Source organism: Brassica napus, chromosome A7, assembly GCF_020379485.1.
Source record: "Brassica napus cultivar Da-Ae chromosome A7, Da-Ae, whole genome shotgun sequence".
Taxonomy (NCBI): Eukaryota; Viridiplantae; Streptophyta; class Magnoliopsida; order Brassicales; family Brassicaceae; genus Brassica; species Brassica napus.
In genome coordinates, this window is record NC_063440.1 from 2,600,571 (window position 1) to 2,611,328 (window position 10,758).

Here is a 10,758-nt window from a genome sequence, read left to right on the forward strand (position 1 = left end):
GGAACCTAAAGGGGGTCCTTGTTTATGTCATGGCTACTCAAATTATGTTCATTTCGTCCAGCAATAAAATAAAGAATCAGAGAAATGCATCTAAGTTCTTCACATTATATCCATGATTTATGAATCTTAATCAAGCATCAGGTGGCTAACAACAATAAAACTCGAGGAATTAAACATGATAATTGGATTTAAAGTAACTCATCGCTACTAAAATCATGCTTAATTCCTCAATCAAGCGCTAACAGCTGTGAAACACAAGTAATGGTCAAAGCAAGTATGCATGATAATTGGACCCTGAGGAGCTCATCGCTTATTTCATTGCTACTCAAACAAAGAAACAAGACGATGCCTCTAGTATAACTCAAATCAAACATCAAGTGGCTGTAACAACTACAAAACTCAAACAATGAGAGTTGAAAAAGAGGAACCGTTGACTTTCTTGTTCATCAATCATACCAGCACCACTCCTACCAAGTATAAAACTTCCATAAAAGGCAAGAGCCAAAGAAAATCCAACGGTCCGGTATCAAAGCTTAAGACGTGATCTATAAGCAATCTTCTCTAATCTGATTAGATGTGAACAGTTGGTTTAAAACGTAGAAGATAATCCAACGGTTACTTATCAAAGACTATTAATGATCTTAAAAGCCATGAAAGTACTAAATTGTCTTTTACATAATAAAAAAGGTAGTTTGGAGTACATACATAGCTAGAAACGGGATCAATCAATGAAGAACAAACAAATGAAGGTTATTATTACATCAAATCAATTTTTTTTTTAACTAATCTGTTTTATTATCTGTTGCATGCTCATCTGTTAACTTGAGATGAAGGGCCAATGTCTCTGCTGGACCTGTTGTACTTCATGTGACTCTTTACAAGCTGTCCAGATGCAATAGCAGACATTAGCGACAGCTCTCCCGCGAGAACCGAACCAGCCACAATTCTCGCCAGTTGCCTTGCGTTCGAGCCAGCTTTCTCCTTGTCGCTTGATCCTTTTACACCGAGCAGGTTCAAACAAGCTGACTGTGATGCAAGCTGTGTCCCACCTCCAACAGTACCAACCTGTAGTAGCCACATCATTACACAACATTCATCAGTTTGGGGGTCCACACAAAATCTCTACAACATGCAAACACTAATATACAAACATGCATTATACCTCAATGCAAGGCATAGAGACAGAGATGTGAAGGTCGTCGCCTTCAGCTTCAAACTGGGTGATACAGTGAGAGCTCTCCACGTTCTGAGCAGGGTCTTGGCCAGTGGCGATGAAGACAGCGCTGACAATATTGCTGGCATGAGCATTGAATCCACCAAGAGAACCAGCCATGGCTGAACCAGTAAGGTTCTTGAGCACGTGAAGCTCGACAAGATCCTCCACGGTAGTCTTCAACACATTCCTCACAATCTCACCTTTAATAAGGGCTTCACACACAACATGCTTCCCACGTCCTTGGATCCAGTTTATAGCCGAAGCTTTCTTGTCGGAACAGCAATTCCCTGAACACCAAATTAACACCACGAATCAAAAGAGCTGACTTTAATCCAGAAACCAAGACAAGTAAAGAGTAGACTACTACAAACCTGAGATGCCAATCACAACCATGTCAGGGAACATTGTCTTCATAAACTCCAAGACATTCTGAACGCCTTTGGAGACCATGTTCATCCCCATAGCATCGCCAGTACCACACGCAAACCTCGGATAGAGATTCCTCCCAGAAATCGAGCATGTGATACTCTGAAGCCAAGCAAATCTACTCGATCTACAAACAAACACACACACACAATGGTCAATACAAAATCACCCCATCCTAGCTTAGACAAAGTAGTCAGGCCCTGTTCGTTTCGTGAACTGGACGCAGCATCCAGACGCAGACACGGATCGATGTTCGTTTGGCGCGAAATAGGAGGTTAAGTTGGACGCGGCATCCAGATTTATTTTGAAAACTCATCCGGATTTTTCGGGATTTCTGGATGAGATGTTTGAACGCTTCCAACTACAGCAAACTCATCCAAAAACGCTAAAAGTCGGTAATACCCTTATTTTATTTTAAAAATTACAAAAGTTTTGCCATTAATTTTTTTAACCTAGATCGCCGTATCTCTTCATCCTCCTCTCTTCAACCTCTGATCTCTGCAACCATGAACCTCTGATCTCTCTCAACCCTCTCTCTCAGTCTCTCTCTCTCAGACAGTCTCTCTCTCTCGAACCCATCTCTCTCTCTCACGGAGTCTCTCTCTCGAACCCATCTCTCTCTCTCACGCAGTCTCTCCCTCTCTCAAGCTCTATTGGTAAGTCTCTCTCTCTCTCACGCAGTCTCTCCCTCTCTCTCTCTCTCTCTCTCTCTCTCTCTCTCTCTCTCTCACGCAATCTCTCTCTCTCTCTCTCTCACGCAGTCTCTCCCTCTCTCTCTCTCACGCAGTCTCTCTCTCTCACGCTGTCTCTCTCTCTCTCTCACGCTGTCTCTCTCTCTCTCTCACGCAGTCTCTCCCTCTCTCTCTCTCTCTCTCTCTCTCTCTCTCTCTCTCTCTCTCTCTCTCTCTCTCTCTCTCTCTCTCTCTCTCTCTCTCTCTCTCTCTCTCACTCACGCAGTCTCTCCCTCTCTCTCTCTCTATTGGTAACCTTTTGGAAATCTCATTTGTTTTGTTTTTCTTAGCAGAAAGAATGGAGCTTTGATGGTATCTCTCACACAGTCTCTGTTCTAAAGCATCTCAGCTTCCTTCTGGTAAGCTTCATTTTCTTTGATAGAGAGTCTGTTCTAAAGCTTGAAATGTTATGTGAGATTTTTAATGTTATGGGAGATCTCTAATGTCTCTTGTGTGTTGGTTTGTTGAGAAATGTATTCTCACTGCTCTGTTTGTTTTGTGTAATCCTATAGACCCATAAAAAAAAATTAAGCATGGTGTTTGTTTTGTTGTGCTTCATGCTTTTGTTTTTATTTTTGTTTCAGTGACTATCTGTTCAAGCTTCAATGGCATCTGTCCCTGGAAGTGATGTAAGTCATATTCAACACTCTATTTTGGTGTTTCTGTGTTGCATTTAGTCTTGACTTAGATGGTCTTTACGCACTGAATTTAGTTTAGTCTTGACTTAGACATGGTCTTAATGCATTGAATTTAGTTTAGTCTTGACTTAGATGGTCCTCTTGTGTTGTTCATAGACTCTATTCTGGAGTGATGAACAAACACGGTTTGTGCTTCAACTAAGAATTGAAGAAGAACTGAAAGGCAATGTGAAAAATAAGGTTCTCCATGAAACTGCGAGAAAGACAATTGCAGACAAGTTTTATGATACATATGGGGTGAGGCATCCATGGATAAAGTTTAGGAACAAGTTCAACTCTTGCAAGAAGCAATATGGAGCTATGAAGAGATTGACTCACAATAGAACTGGACTGGGATATCATCCAGATGGCTCAATAGACATGAGTGATGATTGGTGGGAGCAGCGTTGTAAGGTATATACCAAACCCATGATCTGTTAGATTTTTTTTTATCAAAGTATCATGAGTGATGGTTGTTATTTGATTATAGGAATGGCCTGGAGCTAGGAAATACAAAGATAAACCAGTGGCAAATGCAGATCTAATGGAACAGATTTTCAGTGGGGTTCATGTAAGTGGAGCAGAAGGGTGGAGTGCTCAGCAAGGTGAAAATGAGTTAGACAATATGGAGGTAGAGAATGATGATGCTGCATCTGAAGCAAGGCAAACCGATCCTCCAGCAAGGCAAACCGATCCTCCAGCAAGGCAAACCGATCCTGAACCAGATGCTCCCTCATCCTCTAATGGTCCACGAGTCTCCAATGCTCCACGAGCCTTGCCAAAGCCTTCTCGGAAAAGGCGTGCAGAACAAGCAGCAGATGTTATGAGAAGTAGTCTTCAATCACGTGATGAGATACTCTCTCACAAGAACCAGCTAATAGAAAGCCATCCAGATTTGAGTTGCAGTCAGCTTAAGGCTATGAGAGTCTTGCATTCACTGTCTAGTATCAGAATGTGGTCTCCATTGTACAAAGCTTCTTATAAACATCTCAGGGAAGCTGCTACAAATCGACAGACGTTCCTAAGTTATGAAGATGACGAGAACAAGATTCTCTATTTGGAGGAAGAGACCGGTGAAAGCAGATATGCATGAGTTTGTGTTCTCCTATCTAGTGTTGTCTAAGTATTGTGTTCTCCTATCTAGTGTTGTTTGAGTCTTGTGTTTCTTTCTATCTGTTTGAGTCTTGTGTTTCTTTCTAGTTGTATGCATGACAATGTGTTTCTTTCTATATTTATGCTTTGGACGGAACTCACTTACCTGTTCGTCCTCCGTCTGATAATCCAGAACCGTACAGAGGCAGGAAAGGAGAACCGACAATCAATGTACTCGCAATATGCAATCTGAAAATGCGATTCATCTATGCATACGTGGGAGTTCCTGGTAGAGCTCATGACACGAAAGTTCTTACACATTGTGCGACACATGAACCCTTCTTCCCTCATCCACCAGATGGTAAGTACTATCTAGTTGATTCCGGTTATCCAACTAGAACCGGTTACCTAGGTCCGCATCGTAGAACTAGGTATCATCTTGACCAGTTTGCTAGGGGAGGACCACCAACAAACTCTAGAGAACTGTTTAACCGGAGGCATGCTAGTTTACGTTCTGTGATTGAAAGAACATTTGGTGTTTGGAAAGCGAAGTGGAGGATTTTAGATAGAAAACATCCGAAGTATGATGTTATAAAGTGGGTGAAGATTGTGACAGCAACTATGGCACTTCACAATTTTATTCGAGATTCATCTGATGAAGACCGTGATTTCACTTATTGGGAAACAATAAATGAGTATGAACATCATGGTGACCAAGCAGTAGAAGAGCTTGAGCATACTCCATACCTTCCATCTGGTGATAGAGCAATGGAGATTCGACGTGATGCAATCACTGAAAGGATAGCAAGAGGAAGTCGACTTCCATATTAGCTTCACTTCCTCCAGGTTCTTATTCTCATCTCTCTCTCTCTCTCTCTCTCTCTCTCTCTCTCTCTCTCACGTTTGTATATGCGCTTGTGATTAGCATAAGAGTCTTAGAAATATGTCATTAAGTTGTTAGGCTACTTGTAAGGAAGCATGTAGTATGTGAAATGTTTTGAAATTGAATTGTTTATATGTTTCAGGTTTGAGTGTTCAAGACATTTGAAGATCTTCTTGAAGTCAAGAGTTTTTATGTCAAGAGTTTATGGTTTGAGTGTTTCAGTCTTTGAATGTTTTGAATCAAAACTTTGAGTTTTTATTTTGTTATTTTAAGACTTTGAATTTTGAGTTTAATGTTTATTATTGTTACTTTATAATGTTATAAAACATGAAAAATTGAATTTGATATTTATTTTTATTTATGTCTATTTTATTTACATTTAAACATAATTTTTTACAAGTTAAAACATGAAAATTGAATTTTAGATATAGTTTTATACATGTTTAGACCAAAAGAGAAGACAAGGAGTTTTTGGTCATTTGACATAAAACTCATCCAGATACAAAATACAGAAATGTAAACGAACATAACTACAGCCAGATACAATTTCCAGACGCATGATCCAAAATTTCCAGAATCGCGAACGAACAACATCTGATTGCTGCATCCAGTTACTGTGCGCGGATGCTGCGTCTGGAATTCTCATCCAGTTTACGAAACGAACAGGGCCTCAAAACTTTACTTGCTGAAAATAAGAGAGAGTCTCTCGAAATTAGCAGGATCCTGTAGATAAAACATGGCACGAGCAGCTCTTTTCACAGAAGGGAACTTAACAACAGGAGCTCTAGTCATCGCATCCTTCATGAGAAAACTGAAAGCACCACCAGACAAGTGAATAGCCTTGCATCCTCTGTTCGTGCTTGCGACCAAACACCCCTCCGTAGTCGCCATTGGCACCCAGTACTCTTTCCCGTCGAGCAACAGAGGTCCGGCGATCCCCACCGGAATCTGAACGTACCCAACCGGCATCTCGCAGCACTGTCCCAAGATCGAATCGTAGTCGAAACCGTCCAGCGGAAGCCCGGTTAAGGATTTTCCGGTCATCCTCTGAACCGCTTCTCGTCTAATCGCCGCGGCTCGCTTGCAGTCTCCGAGCTTCGTCTCGAGCGAGTGCGACGAGGTGGCTCCGTCGACCACGGACTTGACGATCGCTTCGTCTTCCTCGGAAGTAAGATCAGACTCGATCTTGACGAGGCGATCGATCTCGTCGTCGTTGGGGATCCAAACGTCGTCGTCGTCGGAGGATGATCGGAGGAAGACGGATTGAACGAAGTCGACGCCGAGGAAGCCGATGAGGTAGATGCACGAGGCGATGACTCCAATGAGTGAGAGGAGCTCGGAGAGGTTGACGACGTGAAGAGGCGTCGATGTACTGATCTTCTCGCCCCACCTGATGAGAAGGAAGTAGACGGTGGCGGCGAAGAGGAATGTGAAAAAGAAATTGGTTAGGTATAGCGGGAGAGGAAGCGCGTCGGAGCCTCTGCGAGGAGGAGGAGCAGTGACAACGTCGTCGTTTTGAGCTGGGAGTTCTCTACTCGGTAATCTTCGACGGATATCCATTGACGGTCTTTTCTTTTAAACGGAGATGTGATGATTATGAAATCTTTAGGTTTTGGAGGGGTTTATATATATATAGGGATGGTTGGTAGTGGTGGACATCGAAATCAACGTCAAGAGTTTAATGTTTGTTTGTGAGAGAGGAGATGATTTGGTCTTCGTCTCTATCTCGCTAACTACTTCTATTAATTCTTAATTATTAGTAGAAATTAATTAATATTCCTTTTAAAGTTTATTCCTTTATCCATCCTTAGTTTAAAAGTTAACAGATTTAGGCATCTTTTCGTTTATTTATTAATTGAAAATTAAATCTATAGAATTTAAAAAAATTCTGTTGAACCTAAAATATTAAAAATAGTTATCCTTTTTTAATGGAGACCAAAAAACTATTGAAAGTGATAGATAACGTGAGGTTTTCCTCTTCAATTGTTTTTTTCTTACAATATTATCCCATTAAAAGCAAGGAATTCAAAATAAATTTTTTATCTATTGACTTAAAAAATGTAAAAATAGAAATTTCCAGACATTTCGTATGCGTTTTACAAAACTGTATTAATCTAGTACCCTATATATTATTTGAGAATCATTACAATATTTTTTTTAGTCATGTGTCATCACTAGAATGATTCTTAGAATTCCTAGAGAAATAGGTTGGTCCATCTAAATATATAATAAGCTTTTTATTAAACTAACTATAAATACATTACTAATGTGCTTCATTATTTCCTTAAAATTACGGAGTTTCTTAATGTGGCTAAAGTATATATGACAATTAATGATTTTGAATAATAAGAATTTGATAAAAATAAGGGTGTCTTATATTATATTTGCTTAATTTAAAACTATTAAAATAAATTAAAAAACTATAGTAACCATATAATAAAAATAAAAAAATTTCTTTGTATGTTATCTTTTGAATTTTTAAAAGCGATTATAAATTACTAAAATTATTAAAAATTTCACATTCAAATTTTGTGATCCATGGTTTAAAATTTTTGTTATGACTTGATACAAATAATTAAAAAAATTATATAAGTTGAAAGTCTCATTTAATAAGTATTAAAAGTAAAAGATATATATATATATATATATATATATATATATCTTAATTTTGAAATTTACTGTGAACAATTTGTTTTTGATAAAAAATTTGAAACATATTGACAACTTAATTTTTAAAAATATTATAAATCACTTAAACTATTAATCTCATAGTGAAAATTGTTATCAGTAATTTATTTTTTTTTGCTATAACACATACAAATGATAAAAAAATATATGAGCAAAAATTAACATTTAATAAATATTAAAATATACTATATATATGTTACTATCATTTAAATTTAATTATATACCATATCAAATAGAAAAAATATTTTTTGGATTAATCAAATTTATTTATATGTTCTCACCAATTTAATTATATAAGTAATAGTTACCGTTATTTTAATTATTCAATATATTTTTTTTATTTTCATAATATGTTAGAAACATATAATGTATAAAAAAATTATATATATAATGTTCATCCCGCGCAAGGCACGGATCTTAACCTAGTTGATAATGATTATACATACAAATATGACCTAATGCAAATGCAAGTTGTCATGTCCGTGGAAACATGTGTTTTTATACCCGGACCGAACCGGCGGTCGGATCGGGTTGAACCATGAACCGAAAATAATCCGGGTTGGGTTAGAGTTAGAACTCAACTAAATCGAACCAGTTAAAAATCCATAGCGAACTGTCAAAAACCCGAGAACCGGCGACCCAATGAACATGCCAACCCTCGGTTCATATATAAGCCAAAATTTTGTTAATGAAATAATATTTTTTTCCTTTTTAAGTAAAAATAAGATTTATTAAAGATTAATAAAGTATTGTATTTCGTTTTTTCTTTTGTCGTCTTTACAAGCCATAAATTACAAGATTCACAAAGTTTAATATTCACGTTAAGATATTATTTTTGTCTATTTCTTATTTCATGATCACTTGTTTTGAAAACTTTAAATAATTGAAACATTTACGTTTGTAAAATTCGTATTTCAAAATATAACTTTTACCTAATGTGTATATAATTTTTTTTAAAGGTGTGAAGATTTAAAGTGATAAGATCTGCGAATAAAGTTTAAATGTGATTTTCATATTGATTTTAGATTTTAATTGTTATTTTTAAGTTTTACTATACATTATGGCTATTTAAATATTTTATTTGATATGATTTATTTTTTTTAATAATATGCATACTATTTATAAAACATCATTAAATTTAGTTTAATCTAAATAAACCCGATCGAATCCGGTCTGGATCCGGTTGAACCACAATGACCCATGATCCACAAATTTTTGGTTTGTTAGCCAGTCCGGTTTTAAAAACGCCGGTGGAAACTGAAAACAAAGACGTCCGAAAGATTATTATTAATTTTGGTACTTGGCTAACACTTTTTCGTAAGGAAATAAACATGCTGGACGTTTTCTAATGACGGCAACAAAGCATGGCGATTTGTTTTTTATATTTCCTTTGAAAGGAAAGCATGGCGGTTCATTGAGAATGACTTTTTAGTTATAGACCGATCAGATGCATATGCTGATATGCATTTATCTCATTATCAATTTATTATGTTCCTAATACGTGGAATGCATGCGGCATTGTAACCAAAGTCGTTTTCCTTTTGTATTTCCATTTTGTAGATACTATTATATAAAGTTTATTTTTCCAACCTAAGCAACGGGAATAAAAAGGCTTCTTAATAGTGTATATATATTGAATTAAAATGTGTGTTTAAGTATGCTTTGAAGTTCTCTAAATTTTATAAATCTATTCAGGTTTTATGCTATTTTGGAAAAAAATGATTTTGATGCAATAAACAAATGGACAAGTATAACTGAAGTTCTCTCCACAGTGAGTATAACAAATAAACATAATGAAAACTTCTCTCTCTTTTATGAAGTCTACTTTCTTCATAAACCACATCCTCTTTTATATATCGGACCAAAACTTAATCTCCAAGTTCATAAACCTTATTACGGCGAAAGATTTATAAATTTTTTATGCTATTGCATCAAAGTTGATTTTATTGCATCATAAGGTTGATTCCTGCCTGCTTCCGCTGGCTTTTCAAGGATCAATCTACTCACTGTGGAGAGAACGCAATGGTCGGAAACATAACAACTCTTGGAACTCCCCGGCTTAGCTTGTGCGATCGCTAGACCGAACCATACGGAACAGAATCTCCTCCCTTCGAGGCAGGAACCCTGAGTTCAGTAGCCTCCTTATGCAAAGATGGCTGGGAAAGAATTAAAATGATGGAACTGCAATAGCTCTTTCAAAATTTCAGTATTGTAAACATTTTTTTTTTGTTGATATATAAATTTAACATTTCAACAAAAACATTTTTTTTTATTATTCTTCAATCAAGTTTTATATATTATCCGTTCTTTTTTCCTATTACAAAATAAGGATGTGAATTTTATTACAATGAAAAAAATATCAATAGAGTCTTAACTCTAGTCCCGTAATAATATATTGTTTCTGATTTTCAATTTATATATTATAATAAACTTTTTCATTGATTAATATTATTTTAAAGAATTTAACATATAATCTTTTTATAATCAAAGGCTTTGATTCAAAGCTATAAGAATTGTATTAATAGAGTATATTAAAGTTAGTCTTGTATCAGTATAATGTTCCAATATTTCAGTTTTATATTATAATAAATATTTCATTTATTAATATTATTATAAAATACTTAGCATATATTTTTCTGTTTTTAAATATACAAATACTTTAATCATTTCTGAAAATAATAACCTAACTATACAATCAACATCTATCACTGAAAAATGACTGAATGTTTTTAAAATTGTATATTTGACTGTTCTACATTCATTGGACACATTTTCGAACAAAAAATATATAATGAGTATAAAAAAATATTATTAGGTTTAGGTTAATTAGTTTTGTAATCTATAATTTATTGTATCCACTATTAATATAAATATGTTAAAATCGTTTATATAAATATTTCTATCATACCATATGTAATTATATGTATATTTTAAATTTCTAGAATGTAATCTACGATATTTAAATGTTTCTATAAACGGATTATGTTAATTCTTCTAACTTTAAAATGTTTAATTGTTTGTATGGTAATATTATATTAGATTATG

At 35.6% G+C, this 10,758-nt stretch overlaps 2 protein-coding genes across 3 annotated transcripts; one reads left to right on the top strand and one right to left on the bottom strand.

Moving 5' to 3' along the window:
- Positions 1–604: 604 nt before the first annotated feature.
- On the bottom strand, positions 605–6,789 carry LOC106447170 (3-hydroxy-3-methylglutaryl-coenzyme A reductase 2). The gene is made up of 4 exons (XM_048737308.1): positions 5,708–6,789; positions 1,588–1,769; positions 1,163–1,503; positions 605–1,065 (listed from the first exon to the last, which is right to left on the bottom strand). The coding sequence occupies exons 1-4, from the start codon at positions 6,583–6,585 to the stop codon at positions 811–813; spliced, it is 1,656 nt and encodes a 551-aa protein (XP_048593265.1). The 5' UTR covers positions 6,586–6,789; the 3' UTR covers positions 605–810.
- Positions 2,112–4,303, top strand: LOC106441164. Of its 2 annotated transcripts, none has more exons than XM_048737310.1 (5): positions 2,112–2,298; positions 2,664–2,732; positions 2,958–3,002; positions 3,168–3,464; positions 3,541–4,303. In XM_048737310.1, the coding sequence occupies exons 3-5, from the start codon at positions 2,979–2,981 to the stop codon at positions 4,141–4,143; spliced, it is 924 nt and encodes a 307-aa protein (XP_048593267.1). In that variant the 5' UTR covers positions 2,112–2,298; positions 2,664–2,732; positions 2,958–2,978; the 3' UTR covers positions 4,144–4,303. The 2 variants fall into 2 exon arrangements, with proteins under 2 accessions (XP_048593267.1, XP_048593266.1); XM_048737309.1 differs by having other exon boundaries at positions 2,119–2,298; positions 2,667–2,732.
- Positions 6,790–10,758: the final 3,969 nt, after the last annotated feature.